The 22984-nt window shown below is 52.2% G+C and overlaps 1 protein-coding gene across 1 annotated transcript in view; it reads left to right on the top strand.

The window, feature by feature from the left end:
* The window catches only part of FAM135B (family with sequence similarity 135 member B), a 279370-nt gene that overhangs the window by 220934 nt on the left and 35452 nt on the right, over positions 1-22984 (top strand). The window contains exons 8-10 of the mRNA XM_082719624.1: positions 13510-13663; positions 14519-14568; positions 22622-22777. Of these exons, the coding sequence (XP_082575750.1) occupies positions 13510-13663; positions 14519-14568; positions 22622-22777 (360 nt within the window). The remainder of the gene's footprint in view (positions 1-13509; positions 13664-14518; positions 14569-22621; positions 22778-22984) is intronic.

Raw genomic sequence — 22984 nt, forward strand, 5'->3', positions numbered from 1 at the left:
AACAGTGGACAGAACGTAACCGCCCTCTCCCGTTGCTCCCTCTGCCCGCCTCCCGTGACTCGTGAGAGTGACCTGCCGACGAGGAAAGAAAGCCGAGATGACGCTCTGTGACACCAGAACGGGATTAGTGAAAGTAATGAATGAACCACCATGATAATATTATTTTATTGTTGCATCTACTATTTATGAAGTAACCAAATGCATTAACCCCTTCCAGCCATTTGATTTGTTACAGAACCGACCCTGTCAACAAGCGTATGTTACAGATGGTATCGCATTCCGAAATTGTGTTGAATAGAGACTTGGTGTGTCTACGGGGCAGCTCTGGCAACGTTACGGTTTGCAGAGCTAGTGTCTCAGTTTGGTTTAATCCTGATGATGGACCAGACGCTCGATCCACACGACACGCCATCTCCCGTTTTTCAAACATCACACGTAGTGACTGCTGATTTTCAAGAGATGTGAACACAGCTGATCGAGCTGGAGAAGAGTATCTTTTTTTTTTCTCTTTTCCTTCAAATCAGAGCCTTCCTCCAGCTAGACTGGAAAACTGCGTTCATCAGAAAGGTGTTTGGGGTTTTGTGATGATCTGACAGCTAAATGGCTTGTTTGGTGTGAGCTGTGTAATGTTCTCAATGAGGTTAAATATTAAGAATCCAATTTGCCAACTGCTAGCAGAATTGCTGAACATTGCGCACCGTTCGGGGAATTGCTCTGAAGAACAAATGAAAATAAAATACCAGAAACTGGGAATGCCAGCGCTGGAAACGTTTCGGTAGATGGACCCGGCTCCTTCTACCGCAGCGTGCTCGGTGTTTCCGTGCTGGCGCGATGTTATCGCCTGCTGTCACCTCCCTTAAGGAATGTCGGGTCTGCAGCGTCCTTGTTAGTAAACACAGAGGTGAAGGGATCTCTTCACACCACTTGGAGGCTCTGTGTGCGATCCTGGAGGGAGAACGGCCGGAGGGTCACCTGTGCTGGGAAGACTGTCGGGAAGGAGGTTGTGTCCCCTCTGACTTCCTCTTTCTGTGCCTCGACCTCCTCTGGTCAGAGAAGAGCCGGGCAGCGTGCACACAGGTTGGGCGCTGGTGTGGTGGCCGGCATCCTCACTCTGCCTCGTCCTCCCTATGCTTCAGGACTCGGTCATCTCTCCTGACACCCCTGCAGCCTGGAGGGCCCACACCTCTTGGCTGTCCCCCGATGCGATGGTCCGTCCTTTGCCGAGTGCCCATTCTTTGGCAGGTTTCCTTCTAAGCACCTTGCTTCTGTGACCCGTCTTCGTTGCTCCTCACCACAGTGCTTGGAAACAATTGCCTTTGTTATAGGAGAGCCAGGAAAGGATCGCAGATACACGGTGGACTGTCTACCCCATACAGGTGCTCACCATATCTGACAGAGCACTACCGTGTAATAAGCCATGAGTAGAGGCAGACCAGCATGGACAACAAGTCAGATGCCCCAGCCCAGGTCCAGAAATGTCGCAATGCAATGTCAACACAACCGTCTTCATGGTCATACATTCAACAGCTTCCTCTTGATCCTGAGGCAAATCAAGTAATAAGTCTTACATAGATTTTCTTGTTTGGTTTCTACCATGGTCATGATCATCCCGGTGACAGCCCTACTTGCCTTGAGCTGGTTTCCTATAGAAGTAAACATTCTAATGTAGTAATATGGATGCAGTGGCCTCCCATTTGCCTTAATAATCTCTTGGAACAGACTTACCTGTTTCAGAAGGGGACCCAAGTTCACTGACCATCTTCTACAGGGAGGCAGACGTTGGCAGTGAGAAGGAGTGTGGGCTCGGGAATCATGCTCTCCTCACTCAAGCAATAGCCATGCCCTGCCTGTACTGACCATCTGACCTTGAGATGGGCTGTCACCACCTCACTCTTGGACATGAGTCTAGGTGCTCTGTGCATCTCAGATAAGGAGGCTTATGAGGAGACACATGGCTGCTTGTACATTTGCTACCAGAACAAAGAATCCATGTTAAGTGCTGGTCTGTCTGGTCTACCTTCCACGTTCCCTACAGAGCGAGCCACGTAGAAAGAGACCACCAGATGTGCCAGGAGGAGAGCCAAGGACCAAATCCACATAAGCGGCCTCATAGCCCCCAGTTGGAGAGTAATTACAGATGCTGAGTTTGTATCTGCCCTGGTGCTAATTGAAGGGATTTGATGCCATTCATAATTAAAATCACAGAAGCATAGAATTTGATGCCTTGAAGAGACCATAGTGAACCACTCCAGCTTCCACAATAGAATCAGTTACAATGGTCATGAAGTCCCACTGTGGTGGACCACTCGCTCATCCTGCAGATACGTTGGCATTTATGGTCTAGGAACTGGCTCGTGGGGATGGGAGTAGTGACCGCCTGACCCTTCCTACAATGGACAATGATTCCAGCATTTCTGATGACCATTATCCCTGTTCTCACTGTCTTGCCCTCAGTTAGGAAGACTTGGATTCTGGTGAATTTGTAATCGTGCCCTGTAGGATGGAAGAACATAGCTGTGCTATTTTGGATCCCTGGACTTGTCTCTTAGTAATTATGGGATCAAGGGCCATTTACTTAATCTCCCTGGGATCATTTCACTTTTGTAAGTTTACATGATGATTTCAGCTTCCCTGAAGGTTTGGAGGATGAGATGCAGCAGCTAGTGAGAAGCCAGCATCCTAGAACAGAGCCTCAACATAGGCCTTCCCCTCTCCCCTTGACAAAAGTACTGGCACACATTTGGCACCCTTCTTACGCATCTCTGAGTTCCTGAGATTTGAGTTTCAATGAACGTGGTATACCTGACCCTCCATGACCAGATCCCATCTGTCCACCTCCCACCATGTCCTGCTTTTCTCTCCTGGACTCATGTGCCTTAGCAACATAGCATAGACTGTGGTTCCCTGACCTTCACTTATTTGTTCACTCTGTGTCTTTGTTTGTGGTGGTTTCTTGCTTGGCATGCCCTCTCTTATCCCTTCTTTGCCTACCTAACTATCCATTCAAGATTCAGCTGCAGCGTCATCTTTTCTAGGAAGCCTTCTCTGCTTACACCCTTCCACACACTCAGCATCATATGGTTTCTCCTGGTTTGACACCCACCTGCCATTGTGCACCTGTGTCCTTGGTTCTTCCAACTGGAGGATATGTTCCTCCAGGTGGGGCAGTGCAAGCTAATCTCTGCAGCTCAAGTTTTCGTTTTTTTTAAAATTTCTTTCTATTTATTTTATATTTTATTTTATTTTTATTACTTTATTTTATTTTATTTTTTCAGTGTTCCAGAATTCATTGTTTGTGCACCCCACCCAGTGCTCCATGCAATACATGCCCTCTTTCATACCCACCACCAGGCTCACCCAACCTCCCACACTCCCCCACTCCAAAACCCTCAGTTTGTTTCTCAGAGTCCACAGTCTCTCATGCTTCAACCCCCCCTCCAGTTTCCCCCAATTCACTTTTCCTTTCCTTCTCCTAATGTCCTCCATGTTATTCCTTATGCTCCACAAGTAAGTGAGACCATACAATAATTGACTGTCTCTGTTTGACTTATTTCACTCAGTATAATCTCCTCTAGTCCCATCCATGTTGATACAAAAGTTGGGTGTTCATCCTTTTGGATGGAGGTGCAATACTCCATTATATATATGAACCATATCTTCTTTATCCATTCATCCATTGAAGGCCATCTTGGTTCTTTCCATGGTCTGGCGATTGTGGCCATTGATGCTATGAACATTGGGATACATATGGCCCTTCTTTTCTCTACATCTGTATTTGCACTATCCAGTAGTGCAATTGCAGGGTCATAGTGCAGGTCTATTTTTAATTTCTTATGGAATATCCACACTGTTTTCCAAAGTGGCTGAGCCAACTTGCATTCCCACCAGCAGTGTAAGAGGGTTCCCCTTTCTCCACATCCTCTCCAGCACACGTTGTTTACTGTCTTGTTAATTTTGGCCATTCTAATTGGTGTAATGTGGTATTTCAATGTGGTTTTGATTTGAATTTCCCCGATTTCTAGTGATGATGAACATTTTTTCATGTGTCTGTTAGCCATTTGTATGTCTTCTTTGGAGAAGTGTCTGTTCATGTCTTCTGCCCATTTCTTGATATGATTATCTGTTTTGTGTGTGTTGAGTTTGAGGAGTTCTTTATAGATCTTGGATATCAGCTCTTTGTATTGCCATTTACGAATATCTTCTCCCATTCCGTGGGTTGCCTCTTTGTTTTGTTGACCGTTTCCTTTGCTGTGCAGAAAATTTGATCTTGATAAAGTCCCAAAAGTTCATTTTCATTTTTGTTTCCTTTGCTTTTGGAGGTGTGTCTTGAAAGAGGTTGCTGTGGCCCATGTCAAAGAGGTTACTGCCTATGTTCTCCTCTAGGATTCTGATGAATTCCTGCCTCATGTTGAGGTCTTTTATACATTTTGGGTTTATCTTTGTGTATGGTATAAGAGGATGGTCGAGTTTCTTTCTTCTATACAAAGGTGTCCAATTTTCCCAGCACCATTTATTGAAGAGACTGTCTTTTTTCCACTGTGTATTTTTTCTTGTTTTGTTAAAGATTAGTTGACCATAGAGTTGCGGGTCCATATCTGGACTCTACTCTGTTCCAGTGGTGTATGTGTCTGGTTTTTTGTGCCAGCACCATGCTGTCTTGGTGATCACAGCTTTGTAGTAAAGCTTGAAATCAGACAATGTGATTCCCCAGTTTTGTTTTCAAAAGATTTTATTTATTTATTTAATGGAGACAGAGAGTAAGCAGAAGCAAGGGGTGGGGCAGAGAGAGAGGAAGAAGCAGACTCCTGGCTGAGGAGGCAGTCTGACGCAGGGCTTGATCCCAGGACTCCAGGATCATGACCCATGCTGAAGGTTGATGCCTAAACCACTGAGGCATGCAGGCGCCCTTGGAGGTCAAGTGTTTATAGCACAGGGATTGGCACTCAGGAGGCAGCAGAAACAGAGTAACTGGGATCATGATGATAGCCTGGAGTTGGGCTGACCCCGCTGACTTGGTGAAGAATATAAAGAAACCCAGTGGGGCTCTAAATCATAATCATAAATCATGTGAAAATGTAGTTCTCTAAAACCAAGTAGATCTATTTTAGCAGTATATATGCATTTACCAGAAACATCACAGGTGTTAAGGTAGCCTACAAGATGGTATGAATTATTCAGGGTCAATACATCAACTTATTTAATTACTAATGAATTGTTACCTTTTAAAGTTCTAAACAGGTCCAAAATCTCTTGGTAATACAGGAATTGGCTAGTTTACTAAAGGAAATGCCAAGAGTTGTGTTAGCGGCTCTTCATCATGAGTCTTACGGAGTTCTTACCTATAACGGTTGTGAAACTAAGGCTGCTTGTCTGTTGTGCTCTGAGGTAGAGAACTACCCCCATCACCCTCACTCTTCCCCATGAGGACAGCTATGTCCCTGTCCAAGCTGTTAGAGCTGGGAAGTAGCAAAGGTCAGACGTGACCCCCAGACCCTCGGGTCATTCCTGCAACTCCAAGTCCACCGAACTGGAACTCTGTATGGGACTCTGTTGCTTTGCCCCACAAAATATAAGTTAAAGAAAATGCACATCACAGTGATGTTGAAGCAAGATGAATGAAAATGGTGTCTTCTAAAAATTGCTGTTTGAAACAGGTTTATGCACAAGAAAGAAAATAATATTTAGGAATCAGTAAAGAAAACAATGGCCACTGGTCTTCTGAAGCCCTCTGCCCAACACCAAGCAGTTGTCCTTGTGGGCTCCCTCCGGTCCTGAGGACCAGGCAGTACCGCATCCACAGTGAGACAGCGTGAGCATCGGGGCTGCATCCTCAGAGATCAGATCTGCTGTCGGGTGTGAGGGGGACTGGAACGTGAGAACATCTCTCCACCTGGGTCTTGAACCAATCCGAAAGGAAGATGGTAGACAAACTGGAGATTCAACTAAGAGAAGACTTCATTACGTCTTTGATCAGGGGGCTCCTGGATCTTGAACTCCAGAATGAACTACACTGGACAGAGGCAGGCCTTCCCGGCAGAGCACCTCCTCTCCCCAGGCCTCCGCCCGGGCCAAGGGGGACAGAGAGAAGCGCTCTTGGGTTCAGGGTCGGGGAGGGGTGCGGCTATCAAAAAGAAAGACAGGGTCGGGGAGGGGTGCGGCTATCAAAAAGAAAGACAGGGTCGGGGAGGGGTGCGGCTATCAAAAAGAAAGACAGGGTCGGGGAGGGGTGCGGCTATCAAAAAGAAAGACAGGGTCGGGGAGGGGTGCGGCTATCAAAGAGAAAGACAGGGTCGGGGAGGGGTGCGGCTATCAAAGAGAAAGACAGGGTCGGGGAGGGGTGCGGCTATCAAAGAGAAAGACAGGGTCGGGGAGGGGTGCGGCTATCAAAGAGAAAGACAGGGTCGGGGAGGGGTGCGGCTATCAAAGAGAAAGACAGGGTCGGGGAGGGGTGCGGCTATCAAAGAGAAAGACAGGGTCGGGGAGGGGTGCGGCTATCAAAAAGAAAGACAGGGTCGGGGAGGGGTGCGGCTATCAAAAAGAAAGACAGGGTCGGGGAGGGGTGCGGCTATCAAAAAGAAAGACAGGGTCGGGGAGGGGTGCGGCTATCAAAGAGAAAGACAGGGTCGGGGAGGGGTGCGGCTATCAAAGAGAAAGACAGGGTCGGGGAGGGGTGCGGCTATCAAAGAGAAAGACAGGGAGGGGTGCGGCTATCAAAGAGAAAGACAGGGTCGGGGAGGGGTGCGGCTATCAAAGAGAAAGACAGGGTCGGGGAGGGGTGCGGCTATCAAAAAGAAAGACAGGGTCGGGGAGGGGTGCGGCTATCAAAAAGAAAGACAGGGTCGGGGAGGGGTGCGGCTATCAAAAAGAAAGACAGGGTCGGGGAGGGGTGCGGCTATCAAAAAGAAAGACAGGGTCGGGGAGGGGTGCGGCTATCAAAGAGAAAGACAGGGTCGGGGAGGGGTGCGGCTATCAAAGAGAAAGACAGGGTCGGGGAGGGGTGCGGCTATCAAAGAGAAAGACAGGGAGGGGTGCGGCTATCAAAGAGAAAGACAGGGTCGGGGAGGGGTGCGGCTATCAAAGAGAAAGACAGGGTCGGGGAGGGGTGCGGCTATCAAAAAGAAAGACAGGGTCGGGGAGGGGTGCGGCTATCAAAAAGAAAGACAGGGTCGGGGAGGGGTGCGGCTATCAAAAAGAAAGACAGGGTCGGGGAGGGGTGCGGCTATCAAAAAGAAAGACAGGGTCGGGGAGGGGTGCGGCTATCAAAAAGAAAGACAGGGAAGAACCCAGCTTTTTATCCCCGACTCACCGTGTCCGACAAATGGGCAGAGAGGAGCCAGATGTCATGCCGATGGGCACCCGTGTGCATGGAAAACGTAGCTGGAGTGGAGAAGCAGGGGTTCCACACCCACACGTGCCTCTAGACCCCCTCGCTGGGACCCTCTGTGATCGCTTCCCACGATGGCCCTTTCGAGGGCTCTGGCAACTCCTCAGTGTCACAACGGGGCAGTGCCTCTCTTCAAGCTGTTGCTTCAGTCAGCCTCATGGACGTGTTGTCCCCAGTGTGAAGGCAGCTGGGAGTATGTGAATTCTCTCCTGTCCCCGATTCCCAGGAGGGGAGCTGCAGGGACAGTGGTCATACCGAGGGAGAGAATCACCGAGCCACATTCACTTCTTTCGTGGCCAGAGCCACACAGAACTGTCTGGTCACTCGTCGGTCACTTGTGCGACCCTTCAGTGCTGGGGGGACATGCAGGGAAGGCAGGCAGCAGGCCCGGGATACAGAATGGAGACGTGCCTGGACGGGAATGTAACCAAGACCAGGGCCTGTCCACTCCCTCACCGACCCCCAGGCCCTACCTGCTCCCCTCTCTCCTGCTCCAGGAACCACGTGGGCTGCTGGGAAGAGGACAGTCAGGGCAGCTTAGATCAAGTCACATTGATGTGAAATCATCTGTGGTCTCTATATTTCAGCTGTTTGGGGGAAGAGGTGTTTGGTGTTCAACCTGCAGCTAATCGCCGCAGCCTATGTGTGGGGACAGAGAATCGGGCACTGCTCCCCAGGAGGGCAGCTGGCTGGGGCCAACCAGAGGAAAGAATGGAAAGATGAAACTATTTTCTGGGATCCCAGCTAGTGGGTTGCAAAGTACATGCTAGACCAAACGGGTTTCGATTCTCTTTGGAATGTATAGAGTGGGGTTCCTTTGAAAACCCGGGCCCTAACAGGGATCAGAGGCTTCACCCTTCTGCAAACTGGACATGGAAACACAGGCTAATACTACATAAACCTCCTCCGACCCAGTTCCCTGTGTAAGCTCAGGGCTGTGAGGCTTCCTGCCCAGCCTGGGTCTGAACTGTTGACCCTACACGTGCCCTCAGACCTACAGATGAGTTACTGCTCTGGGGTTCAGTCTCCCAGGCTACAAAACGGGGTGGGGAGAAGACATAATTGTACTTGTTTTATAGGGTTGGCATAAGAATGAAATGATCAATACATGTAGAGCACTTAGACAATGCCTGGCATGGACAAGGTCAAGTAATAAGCACCAGCTCTTATTAATGTTCTCATCATTTCCTCATTGATTAAAAATATGATAATAATAATAAAAAAAAACCCCTGACTTATCAAGAGGAGGGATCCAGGGACCAAAACATAATACCAGGCACGCAGCAGGCATCTACTGACTAGTGGCTACTATTAATAGAATTCTAGATGGTGAGGTCTGATAGAGCCCGCATTCCTATTTCAAATAAATATACAGATTATTAAAACCCAATTCCATTTATGTGTTCTCCCACAATCGGAACACAGAAGATGTACTGATAGTTCGGTACCAAAATGTGTCTTAACTTCCTCGGGCATGTTTGTATTAAATGAAAAGTTATCAGTGCTTACCACGGGCCAGATAAATATCGGGCTGTGTACGTATCTCGTATAAAGCATAAATAAGTGTGTTTATAAAAAGGACACAAAGCTCCAGAACATGATTTTTTGTGGCAAGGTAGCACATCCCTAATTGTGGGAAAACCCAAGGTTCTCGGAAGGAGGCGGTGACGGTGACCTGGACTTTCCGTCCAGGCCCGTGTCTCTTGTGTTCTTCAGGACCAGCCTCCGTCCCCCGCCAGAGGAGGCAGCAGCTCCGTTGTCCATTTCTTCTTTCTTTCCTCATCAAAATCGTATGTGCTGTTTCAGGTCTAAAGACAAATGACGAACTGCTTCTGCCTTCAGGGTGTTGAGGGAGGTTGGAGACATCATGGTGGTCCTAGGAGTTGTGCGCAGGACCCGGGACGAGGGAGAGAGGAAGAAGCTTCACAGAGGCGAGGACGTTTGACCCGAATCTTGGTGGCGAGTTTCAGCCACCCGGAGGACAGACCCTTAAAAGGAGAAAAGCAACTAGAGCTCTGTTGTGGGGCAAGACGCGGCAGAGGAGCCGGACATGTCGGGGGAGGGGGGCTTCCGGCTTCGAGGGTGATGCCAAGGAACTCGAGCTCTGTCTTGCAGAGAACGGGCAATGCCTTAAAGTAACTTGCACGTGCTGGGGTTTTGGAAGGAAGGTCAGCCCAGCGCAGTGGGATGCTTGGATCATTCAAGTGCACAGTAAAGACTCAAACGAGGGCAGAAGCAAGACTCGGTAGAGGCAGAGCCTCCAAGACTTCCTTACGGATTCTGAGGCGAGAAAGAAATTTGGAGTCTGGGAGAATGTCACAGCCGTCATACATGTTGGGCCAAATGGGGCCACTAAGGACGACCAGAGGAAGAGAAGGATTGGGTCAGGGCGATAGCAGTTAGCTCCTTGTGAGCTGCCTCTGACGACAGGCAAGCTGCCCAGCCAGCACCCTGGAACAGAGATCGAGAGCCCCGGGCAGGAATTAGGTCTGGAGATGCAATGCGACCTGATGGGACCTTCTTCTAGAGGAACGTCAGCGTTGATGGCAAGCCTGAGTTCTCTGTTGTGTAGTGAAGCAAACCTTCCGAACACCAGTAAGTACTGAGTGTGACCCAGGCACTCTCGGGAGCACTTTGGCTGTCCTGCGCTCCCCACTTTCCACCGGAAACGGACACTTCAAAGGACCAGGGCCAGCCCGGTCACACCGTTCGTGAGTGGCTCACCCATGAGCACAGCCCAGGCCTGCAGGCCTCCAGATCCTCTGTTCTAATCAAACCGTGTCCCAGCAGAGCTCCCAGAGAGCTTCCTTTGAGTGAAAATCCATTTTGCGTAGGTTTCTAAGTGGATCATTGTTGACGTTCAAGCCGTGTAATCTGTAGACACGTTCCTGGAGGCCATCAATGGGGGCATCTTGTCCCACCCACTGACATGACCCTGGGACATCACCCAAGACTGTGTTCTACCAGAACGGTCCTGCTTGATCCTCAGGAGCCACCGTAAGAAGCTGTGTCATGGCCATGCCCTCCGTATCCGCCGCTGCGTGCCTGCTCTTTGCGGGCTGGGCCCTGGCCTGGAGCTTCCCATCGTGAGTTCAAGCTCAGCCTAGTGTTCTGCCGGTCTGGTGTGACGCCTGCGTGTCATTGAGGGTTTCCTTTCCAGACGGGGACCGGGCGGGGGAAGGCAAGGGGAGGGCGGTGCTCGACGCTCCTTTCGTGGTGGGGGGAGATTGTGCTTTTGGGGCCGCCCCGAGCAAGGCCCATGGGAGCGTGTGGGCTGTTCCCTGCTGGCCCACGCTGGCTGCGCAAGCCCCCAGAGGTCTTGCACACTTTCTGCAGCAGCTCGCTCACTTTCAGAAAGTTGTGCTGTCGACTCTTATACGAAACAAGCTTTGTTGTGTTGATAATAATCTCAAGCCATACGTGTCTTTCAGGATTTCTCCTGAGGTTACTGTCTTGACTTCGTATTACCTCAATAACCACATTGAACCAATGCTATGGAAATTCCCCAAAGATTACCTTATGTGTCTCTTGAGAAAAATCCGTATGATGTTGGTATCTAGTTTTATTTGTCATTGTCTTATTTAGATTCAGTTGGCCAAATGTGGAGTACAGCATCAGTTTCAGATGGAACGTTCAGTCATTTGTTGGTCAATATGACACCCAGTCTTGTCACATCTAGTTTTAAAAGTCAGAGTTAATATCAGACTTCCAAGACCCCTTGCTCTCCCTGGGTCCCGAAGCTTTTGCACTGGAGGCATCGGTGACAAGGAGATTCCGTTGTGAGCAGGACCAGGAAGCACGAGGTCCAGGGCCGCTTGAAGCAGTAGGTTGGCAGCTCCCAGCTCCTCCATCTGATGCTTTTGTTAACCCCATCTGCTTTCACTTCTGCCTGCTTAAAGCTACTGGAGGCCCTGCAGGACTTAAATTTATGTCTCAGTCAAAGCGGACAGGCCTGGTGGCACATCTGTCCTCCACCAGGCCTGGTATCCAGGGCTCCTGTGCACTCTGGGAAGGGACTGTCCCCGTTTAGCACCTGAACTGGAGAATCCCTTCTTCTGCAGGCAAAGCAGCGTGACCTTGTACAAGTCATTTGATTCTTTGACCCAGAGTCTTTTGATCTATGAAACAGAAATTGGAGTTCTTACCACTTATTTGAACTAATCACAAAGAGCTTTGGGGGCATGATAAGGGACAAAAGCAAGGTACAGAGCCGTCCAGAGCATTTTCCAACTCGTGCATGTCTCTGTGTGTGTTTCCAGGACACACATTCATATATTAAGTGCACGTAAAACATCGATGCCCATACACATATGGGAGTATTCTAGAAAGATCCACAAGAAATTAATGGACTGTGGGGATGAGGCAATTTATGTTGTGTTTCCTTTGGTCATATTGAGCTTTTTGCCATATGCATATTCTCTTTGAAAGTCAGAAGGAGAGCATCTGCTCTGTATGCTGTTTGTTAAACACCAGACGAGGTCAAGGTAACGGGAGTACGTAGACGCTTCGTGGACAGTGGCATAGGTCTGGGGAGTTCCCCCCACACACACCCTGTCGTGCACAGCTCTGCTCGTCCTTCCACAACTGCATTGACCTCTGTTCCTAACATGCTAGGAAGGAGGAGGAATGCAGGTTTCAGGGGAGTCCCCGGGGAGCGGAGGGTCCACTGAGGGTCTCTCAGTGGCTATGGTGGTGAACTGCCCCTCCCCTCCTCAGACCTGAGACATTCATTCCCTCACATGCTGAGGTTGTTGGTAGCCAGTGGCAATCGGCCAGGCCTCTTCCTGGAGCTTGCTCTGTCGGACAGCGCTGCTGACCAAGGCCACACCTCCTCCCAGGGTAACCCACACTCAGTAATGGTCAGTGCATAGGTGCAGAGACCCAGCCCCTCCTCCAAGGCCACCGGTCCCTGCAGCTCCTGAGCTCCCCATGGGATAGACCGAGGTCTCTGCTGTGTAGCATGGCAGTGTCTTCTTCTTAGGGACCTGACTTAGGACCATCTCAGACCTAGGTGACCCCTGCATCACGGTTTCCTGATGTGGAGCACCCTGTGTGACCCTGCGTGACCTTCCCATCATGACGCCATGATTAGCACGAGTACGACACACCCACGATCGTCCACACTCGTGGCACCATGGGGACTTCAGATGGCATACAGATGGCCATTGACCTCTAATAGACCTGTCCTTCCCCTATGGACCAACTCAGTCCTCTCTGATGGCAACAAGCAAGGAGACCAGATGAGGCAGGAGGTGGCCACATCATCAGCCCAGGAGAACGCGGAGGGGGGGATTGTCCCAGCTCCCCATGTGGAGTTCCCTGTGGCAGGACGAGCAGGGCTTCAGGGGATCATAAAGAGCCATTGGCTTCCTTCACTCGTGGCTGCATGAGCTGTGGATGGACGGGCAGGGCCCACATCCTTGGAATTCTCCAGCCCAGGACCAGCACCCTCTTCCTCGGCTGCCCAGGCCCCTCCCTGAGGGCTTCCCTTCTCTGCTCCCCAAACCAATCCGTTCTGAAATTCACCCCAAGATGTCATATCTTCTCCTCTGCCGAGTCTGGGTCTCTGCACTGTGGACTTGGCCACCTTTCCCTCATCGCACAAACCACATGGGGGTCCGACATCTGCAAGCAGATGCCCCTGACACCGCACCCTCACATCAGTCTGCCAGCACCTGCGCTGTGGTCACCGCGGAGCTAACGTCCCCTTTCACAGCTGCACGTGCTCCTTCCTCTCGGCATTACCTGCCGCTCGCCTACCCCCCGGGAGGGTCTCTACAAAGTCCTCCTCTCCCTGCGAGAGGAGACCCTCAGGCCCGTCCCCATCTTCTGGGGAACGAGAGCTTGTCCCAGAGGACAAGCGGGTCCCCTGAGGCTGTCCCAGACCTTCCAGGTCGGTGCCATCCTCCTCCTCCTCATTGGTATTTTTACTCTGAATATTGCTCTAGTTATTATTTTAACATAAACACATAGAACAGAGGCTCGGCCGATGGCAGGATTTTCCCCACACGGAGAGGTGGGGGAGGGACTCGAGTTCTCTCTCCCCTGGGATTGCGAACCCCCGACCGCTGTTCTCAGGGACGCCCGCCGGGCGGCCCTCGCATCGGTGTCCGTCCCACCCGCAGGGGAGCTTCTACGTGCCGTCCGAGAACTGCATGCAGCACGCCCACCGGTGGCACCGGCAGCTGTGCCGCCTGCTCCTGCGCGCCTACGGGGGACTCCGTGCCTACTTCCTGGCCATCATGCGGGACATCCCGGAGCTGCCGCACATGGAGCTGGGTAAGGGGCTGTGGCCAGGGCATGCCTCAAGCTGGCGGCCCACCTGCCCACGTTGGGGCCAGACTTGAGAAAGCCTGTGATTCTGTCAGCATCGCAGTGACGGGTGCCATCCCAGGTGTGTTTTCTGTGTGTTACCTCGTTCTCGCAGGAGGGAGTTTTGGGTGCGTGTGCGTGTGCGGGAAGAAAAGGCAGGCGCACCCCGAGGCCCGTGCCCTCATGCGTTCATTCCTCCAGCAGGCATTTACTGAACCACTCTGCCCGTCTGCCACTCTTGTGCACAACCTCAAGTTGCTTGGGAAGGGAAGATTGCAACTGACAAGAGTGGAAAACCCTAAAGAATATACACATATTCTATTCTATTCTATTCTATTCTATTCTATTCTATTCTATTCATATTCTTCATATATTCACAAATACATGCTTGTATATATCTTTTATATATATTATATATACACACACATATATATATATGTTTAATCTGCATGATTATAGAAACCTCTTAGCAGCCATCATCTGTGCGTGCACATACCTGCAAAGTCCCAAAAGAATGTGGGTCCCATTTGAGCCACACAAAGTGCTGTGTGAACATGGGGGCCTTCTGTTCCTCAGAAAAGCATCTATGAAATGATACTGACCATTATTTTCTAGTGTGGGGTCACGTGGCCCCAGATCAGGCTTACCCTTCTTGTAAATATGACCCCTTTAGGAAGTTAGACTAGAAAGGAGGCGAGTCCTCAGGAGCTGTTTCTTTCTGTGACTTTAAGGCCAACTTGAATGTATGCTTCTTTATTGCAATTAGCAACCACAGCATTTCAGCACGTGCCCATTTTATCATGCTTCTTGTTTTCTTCCTAGAGTCCCTTGCTGTGGAGGAAACGCTCTCTCAGCTGTGCTCAGAGCTACAGGTAATTAAAAAAAAATTCACCCTGGGGGAGGGCAGGGCGGGTGTGATGCAGGACCAGTGTAGGTCCCAGCTTGATGTAGGAAACAGAGATGAAAGCACAGGGCATGTCCGCTCACGCCAGACCTGAAACTGAGGAGACACTCTGCCGCTTTGTGTTATTCTTTATTATTAAGTATCCACTAGACCCCTCTTGTATGTCTAGCTCTCTGCTAGATGTTCTGGAAAAAATAAACAGGTTCACAGGTCTCTGTCTCTGGAGCTGACACTACATTTATCTATTACTCATCCGTTTAACAAAAATGTATTGACGACCAACCCTGTGCGTCCCCTGAAGGGCGATGGAGACCTTGCACCTGTGCCCGGACGGCCTCAGCCATGGCAGGAGACTAGCCGTGCGATGAGGCCCATGAAAGAAACAGTAGCGTGCGTCTGCTAGAAATTCATGGAGCCTCTATGAAGAATACGTGCTTAACTAGATGCTTGGCAAATGCGTGCTGCTCTTATTTGCAGTCTCTGATACATTTTCCCGTCCTGCTGCATCGATGCTCTGGGTGGGTTGTGTACAACCTCCGTATATAGCGAGAGGCAAATGAAGATGGAAACCAGCGTGACAGTCAGGCTTGGTGACACCCTCGTCAGGGCCAGCTGCTGGGCTCAGAAGACTGTCTCACTGCAAAGTGGCATCGTCGTCTCACTCCAGGGGTTTCACCCTTGCTGCACAGTGGCAGCACATTCGGGACTTCTAAGTGCCCCAAATGTACTTCAGCCTGGGTCCCATCTACTCCAGGTGAGGCAGCATATTGGGGGATGGAGCTCAGGCATTTGCACTCAGTGAATCTGCCCCACTGGATCGAAACCACAGCGAGATACCAGCTCGCACCTGTTAGAGTGGCTGTTACCAAAAAAAAACGAGAGGCATCCAGTGCTGGTGAGGATGTGGGGAGAGGGAATGCTCACGCGCCGTTGCCGGGAGTGGAACCTGGAGCCACCACCGTGGAAGATGGTATGGAGGCTCTTGCGACATTTAAAAATACAACCACCCGATGGTCTAGCAGTTTCGCTACTTGAGTACCTATCTGAGGAAACGAGATCAGTATCTGAAGAGATGTCTTCCTCCCCGTGTTCGCTGCGGCGTCATTCACAAGAGCCAAGGCGCGGGAACAGCCTGGGCGTGGCTAAATGCCCAGGATAATGGATAAAGAAAATGTGGCGTATCTGTACAGGGGACCACTGCTCGGCCATAAGGGGAAGGGAATCCAGCCGTTTGCAACAACGTGATGGATCCTGAAGGCCTCGTGCTAAGGGTAGTAAAGTCAGACGAAGACAGGCAACCCATGACCTCCTTACATGTGGAATAGAAGACACAAACGTAACTCATAGGAGCAGAGGACCGATCAGGGCTCGCCAGAGCGTGGGGAAGTGAGTGAAGGTGGTCAAAAGGTACAAGCTTCCAGCTAGAAGAGGAAAGAGTTCTCGGAGCAGGACACGCAGTGTGGGGACTAAAGTTAGCAAGACTGCGCTGTGTGATTAAAAGTGACTAAGAGTATAGATCTTAAAAGTTCTCATCACAGAAAAACATTTTAAGTCTGGGACATGGTGGGTATGTTAGTGAACCCTACTGTGGTGATCACTTCACAATAGATGCGTTTATCAGGTCATGATGTCGTGCCCCTTAAAGATTCATAATGTTATATGACTAATGTTATATCTCAGTCAAAGTGGAAGAAAAAAATGTAGAAAGAAGCTCCCCAGACCAGTCCACTGTGCAGCCAGGGCTGAGAACCCCCGCATTAGAGCACGCTATAGTCAGGGAAACTCTGGGTTGCTGTGGACAGACGGCGGCCCAGTGGGAAGGCAGGGGCAGAGCAGGAGCCTGGTGCCCGGGTCAGGGAGGGTCTAGGGCGGAGGGGCCCTCTGAAGTGAGCCCTGAAGGAAGGGTGGGGTCCTCGAGGAGTCACGTGACAGGCAGTGCTCCTGATGAAGGTGGGGACATGTGAGGGGCACGAAGAAGCCATCTGGAGAGTGTGGAAGGGGAACATTCGGCCGGCCCAGGACTTGGATGCCTGCGTGGAGTCTCTGCTCTCTAAACCTGCAGGCGGTGGAGGCCGTGCACTGCATCCGGCTTAGCTGACCACAGGGCTGGATACTTCAGGAGCCGCAGCTCCCCCTTGTTCCCCGGAGGGCACCCAGGGCAGCGTTCCCTTGGAAATGCCCACAGGCTTTGCCGGTTCAAGTCCAGCCTCTGCCCCTTCTGCACATCAGCTGCGGGATCCCAGATGTGCGATTTAGGATCTCGGGGGCCTTGGAGTTCTCATCTGTGTGTCACGGCTGTTGTGAGGAGACCAGGAGCGCGCACACGAGAGGACCCTGTGAGCTCACGGCCCAGTCCCTCCCAGCCTGGTTGCAGCTCAGCGTCCCAAGAAGAAGCTGTTGGCGCCATAAGCCATCGACAACTGAGGTTTTGCAGTTGGAAGGAAAAACACTGTTAGGGGCTGTTACTCATCCCACCCACTGTTTACCCGGCACTCCCAGCGTGAGAAGCAGGCAGACATGGGGTGGCCTTTGGTTGCTGTGCCTCTCTCACTCAGGTTCCCAGAACCTTCTCTCTGAAGCCCAGGAAGACAGGCGGGCCCGTGGTGCTCTCACCGGAGCCTCCCCACCTCCAGGAGCAAGGACAGCCAGCACGGACCCAGTGCGTGGTCTGGGCCAGGCGCAGGTTAAATGCTTGTCCTGCTGTCTCTCCTCTGGCCTCTCCATATCCACGGAGATTTTGCCTTTATGGAAGCGCTTGGCCCGGGCACCCAGGGAGTGGGGGGGGAAGCAGGGCGCACACCTCCAGACTGCACAGTGCCCAGGCCACTGCCTCAATTTCCCGCTGTGTGTACTCCTTAGGGCAGGCGGGGGGCCGCTTCCTGCTTCTTAGAGCCCCCTCCATGGTGACTGGGTTGGGGGTCTGTGCAAGGGATGGGGCGTCCTGACATGTTGCAAAAGTGGTCACGTGAGAGCCAGAGACATGGGGCTTGAACTTCTTACCTACCCACCATGTGACTTTGCACAAGTTGCTTAAGCTTTGTAGACCTTGATGTTCGTATCTATAAAATGGGGATAAAACGGCTTGGTTTTTATTAAGCTCCTTTTCTCCGGCGACCGACCGGCTGCTGGTGTTATGGGCGAGGCGCGCGTTTCCCCCGTGGAAGGGAGAGTGCGGTTCTGTGCAGGGAGGATCCCGTTGTCCTCAGGCCAGGAAGAATCAGGGCTCAGCTCGCAAAGGGTTGCAGAACAGGGCCAGGCCTTGGTGGCCATGAAGCCGGAGCCCACTGGGGTGCCCCAGCGGGATGCCCTCTGGGGAAGCAGCATCACAAAGCCTCCTCATGCAGCCGGGCAGAGCAGCCAGTGGAGAAAACGCTAACTGTCGCACTTGGTACAATTCTCACTGCCTCTGGCTTGTCACTTCCCTGGACTTGCCCCACGGGGAATGTGGTTGAGAGACCGCGTTGCTCTTGTCTTCACGACCACATAGGGTCAGTGTTTCGGTGGGAATTACCGTAGAGAGTTGATTCATTCCCGCAAACATTTTGTGAGTCCCCACGCCTCGCTGGGCCCTGGGTTAGGCCTCTGCAGAGACCCCCTCCTGTGGGGGCACACAGCCGAGGGGGTGACTCTTTCACTCTCAAACTTCCAGCACCTAGAAGGGTTCCTTCTGGGAGCGGATGAATGCACTAATAAGTCACAGAATGCGACATGTCACCAAAGGTGAGGAAGCCGGTGACCCCGCAGCGGCTGTCGTCGCTCCAAGGCTGTTGGTTCGTGTGCAGAAGGGGGCGGGAGTCAACGTGCTCATTCGCCGACCTGACCAGGCCCTGTGCCTTGCTGGCCCATCGCGCCCCAAGGAGGAGAAGTGGCCAGAGTCCATGTGGGCCCCACAGAGCAGTCCTGAGGGTAGGCGCTGGCTGTCCACATTGGACTGGTCATGTCCTCTCTGGGTGGCTGGTTTCCCGCGTGTGGAGGGCCACTCCGAGGGGGAAGTGAGCGCCCACACGGACACAGTCCCACTGTCCCTTGTTGACCCTGTCCCAGTGCACCTCGCTGGCCGGGGCAGGGGCGGCTGCAGATGCGGACACAGACACGTGCATGGCTATGGGGACCCAGGAGGACGTGTCACTGGCTCGCTCTGGGGGGGCAGATGCTAGTGGACCCCAGAGGGCAGGCTGCTTGGGAGAGAAAGTCTCATGGCCACCAATAAGAGGCAGTGGAAGCAATGGTGGAGGCCAGGCTGGGGGAGCCCCAGCGGCGAGGCGTGCGTGTGCACCAGTGAGCAGGGCTCTTGGGGAGGCAGGGGGACACTGGGACTCTGAGGGGGGCCTGCGTGCCCTGCATGGTGCACAGCTTGGACTCACCCCCAGGTCACAGGGATCTAGGCGGGACAGTGACAAGCTTGCTGGGAGTTGTGTGGAGGAGGAGTGTGTGTCTTGAGGCAGGAAAGGGTGGCTAATTCCGTTTATAGCCCAAATAATGACAATGCTAGCTTCCACCCGCTGGATTCTGGCTCCCTCCTTCCGGCCTCCCAGCAGCCCTGAGAATATGGGGGACACACAGATGTGTCCGCATTCATTTTACCACAGTGGACTCTGAAGGGTGGCTTCCTTAAAGCCTCTGAACTACTAAGGGCTGGGCTTGGGGGCTACTGCTGTTTTGATGATCCGGTCCCTATAGGGGCTCCAGTGAGAACTCAGGCCGGCAATGACTCTGTCTGAGATAGCTCGTGAAAAGCCAATGAACGGTTTCCTCCCTCCTCTGGTGCCGTCCCCCAAGCTACTGGGATCCTGCCCTGGTTTTGAGGGATCGTGTAGCTACAGGCCTAATTTTGTACCGTGCGATCAAATTAGCCCACTGTGGCAGGGATACCGATGGGGGATGGGGAGGGAACCAGGGAGTGGGACTGAGCTTCTGCCCACTCTATTGTCTGCTGAAGAGCTGCCCTGATGCTCATAGGGAAAGGAACAGAGCCCCCTCCCCAGCACCCCCAAAGGGCATGCAAACCCCACCAAACTGTTGGAGGCAGGACATTGCCACCTAGTGGCCGGCCACACCCGGTAGGGAAACTTCCATCAAAGGAGTTAGATGATGGGGGGCTGGCTGAGTGGGGGTCTGCGTGGACATGTTTGAGTGATTTACAAGAAGTTGAAAACATAGAGTTTTGTAATCATGGAGCAATTTTCATGTATCGTTCCAAGTGAATCCTGTAAACACGTATTAACCACCTACTGTATGTCAGCCACTCTGCTCACTGCTGGGAATACAATGGAAACACGGTTCCCAGGACTAGGGGCCCCAGGAGGAAGAGGCTTGCTCAGAAGCTGCCAGTAGAATCAGGGCTCGACCGGCGGTTGTAAGAGGAGAGGTGCCCGGCTCTCCGGGAGGCTAACCTAGAAGGGCACAGAGTGTGCCAGGTGGCAGGGAAGGAGTGAACCAGGGAACACGGTTAGAGGCGGATGAGAAGCGTGGCAGGGGTGGTGGAGCTGCGTGGTGGAGCGTTCCTCAGACAGCCCCCTTGAAAGAGCACTGGGTCGAATTGTGTCCTCGTTCGCGTGAAGGGCTTCTCCTCGGTCCTGGGTGAGAAGCCCCTCCGTGCCCATCATCTGCAATTACAAAGACGCCCAGGCATCTGTGAGAGGCGACGAGTCCTCTTGTGGCCTAATTAGAAGCTTCTTTAACCTTATCTGGAGCCATTTCTGTAATCAATGAGGGGGAAAACATCATTCTCCCAAAGACACATTCAATGAGCAGCTTTGTTTTCTCCCCTTTCACTGGGGCGGCTGAGCTCAGAATTCACGTGGGCTTGCTGGGTCCACCGCGGTGATGCTGGAGGAGCTGTGCGGGCCGGAGCGAGCAGCCCAGCGAGGGGCGTCAGTTACTGAGGCCTGGGGTGCCTCTCTTCGATGCAGGGTCACCAGATTTCTCAATAAAGAGTTACCCAACCCCTACAACTCGTCCACCACCGTGTGGTTACTGAGAAAATGGAGACGCTCAGAATGCAGGCAGGGGAGGGTTGTAGGAACGGTGTCTGGCCAGTGGTGCATTGAGAGTGGTGCGTGGAGGGTAAGATCGGCTTCAAGGACAGGGAGGTTACACTTACCCTTGGAGCAAAGTAGACATTTCTAAAGAATCTTCGGAGACCAGGGGGGGCCTACACTGGCTCCTTAAACCGTCCCCCGGTGGGGAGCAGACATGCCCAGGGTGGTGAAGAGAGGGAGAAGGGAGGCCGGAAGATGTAGGGAGAAGGACTTCCGAGAGGGATGCGCAGTCCGGTCGGAGCCCGGTACTTGGAAGGAGCTGGGTGCATGCAGGCCACCGTGAGCACGTTGTGTGTCTAGGGCAGGTTGTGCCACAGGTAAGGCAGCCCAGGGCGTCAGGGGTGAAACGGATCCAAGCACAGACACAGGTGTGGGGTGCTCCTTAGCGAGGGTAACTGGTAAAGAGGGGCCAGTTCTGGTCCACCCAGGAACCTCGCATTCGAGCCTAGAGGTTTTCCAGGGGCCGACCATGTGCCCCACTCTCCCCAGCATATTACTCAGTTTTCTGCCTCTGAACACCTTTGGCCACAGACCGTAAGGCTGAACCAAGAGTGGGTAGTCCCAGTTTGACCCCCCCCCCCCCAACGGAGCTGGTGCAGGAAGTGAGCCTTCCGTCACAGGAAGCAGGGCCGTTCTCCCACTTTGGGGCTGGCGTCTCATCAAAGACTGACCTTTCCTCTTGGAAGAAGCAGCTCGGAGATGCCCCGCTTGGTGGATGCCCTATACCTGGCAGCCAGTCCTGAATCGTTAAATACCAATCCCCAAGAACTAAAGAATCTTACCGCGTGCCACGTTCCTCCTTCCCTCTTTTTCTTCCTCTTAGATCGATGCCTCGCTCTAGCCCCCTGCCTTCCTCTAGCATCAGCCTTTAGTCTGAGAATAGCAGAAGGAATTCTACTGTTGTAAGCAAGACTTCAAACTTACTTTTCCTGTTATTACATCCAGTAAGGGGCCATTTGCTTCGCAAACCTGTTTTACTGATGAAGAAACTGAGACACGGAGCAGGGAAGGAGAGCAGAGATGGCCTTGAGATGGCTGGGGTTGCCTGTCCCCGGTATGTCTCCCATGACAGAGAAACCCCCACGACTCCCCACTGTTGACTCACCTTCCTATTGCCCTGCCCATGGAGGCTCCCCACCAGCAGAGACCCTCCTTGACTCATCTTTGTGTCTGCATTTATTCAAAGCATGTGCCTGGGACATGGAAGAGCTTGTTACTAAATGGTGGGCTGACCACTCAGTGTCCGGCTTTGACACCTGGCTCCCTGCCTCTCTGAGACTTGATCTCCCCTCCAGAAGCAAAGTCTGTCCCACCCCCAGCAGATGGCCTCCCAGTTCTAAACTGAAGCTATCCAAAGCTTCCCCCCAGAGGCTCTCGGCCCTCTCTAGGCTGGCATCTTCAAGTTGTAGTTCAGGCAACCCAAGATCCCCCCAGAAGCTATTTGGAGTGATGGAGGGAAGATGGTGGGAACACTGTTGAGCACCACCGTCCCACTGCCCTCGTGCAAATCACCTAACCATTTGATGCTCAGGTTATAAACACGTTAGCATCCCACAAGAAGGATTGTCAACACCTACAATGGAAAGGCAGTGTGGTGCTGTGGGTCTTTGGTTAGACAGCCGGACACCTGAACCCCAGCTCTGTGTGGCCTTGGTAGGGCTGCTGAATCCCTCTGATTCTCATTTTTTTTTTTTCTGTGAAGTAATGTCCAGTAACTCTACTAAAGGGTAGCAGTGGGCATGAAATGTGGGAGGGGGGTTTACACACACAATGCTTAGCGTTCTACCTGCCATATAAGAGCCCCGAAGACATAGATACTGTCCTGATTGTAGAGGACTGAGCCCAGAGTGTAATGTGATGCAGAGTCCGGAGGAAGGAGAGACTCACTGACAGCAGCAAAGTCGGCAAAGGCTTCAGGAGGAAGCCTGCAGGAGCCTCACAGGGACGAGGTCCTTCACTACCGCCATTTTGCCTCTCCAGATGTTGAACAATCCTGAGAAGATAGCTGAGCAGATAAGTAAGGATCTCGCCTGGCTCACTTCCCACCTGATGGCTCTGTGGACCCAGTTCCTCGACACGGTGACCCTACATTCCCAGGTGACCTCTTATCTCACCCAGGAACATCACACCTTGAGGGTAAGGGTCAAGTGGTGTAAATCCTCTAGTCGTGTGCCAGTGGCCCCTTGATGGAGCTTTGCAACAATTAGTTCGGGGGGCAGACCAGGAATTGGGGTTAACTTTCATAGCTGTGAGCACCAGTCCTGGCTCCATTGAGAGCTCATGGTGAGACTTTATGAGCTGGCTCAGCCTCTGAAACCTTGGCTACCGGATGGCAGCATGAGG

Source organism: Mustela nivalis (genome assembly GCF_964662115.1).
Source record: "Mustela nivalis genome assembly, chromosome: 2".
NCBI classification, from domain to species: Eukaryota; Metazoa; Chordata; class Mammalia; order Carnivora; family Mustelidae; genus Mustela; species Mustela nivalis.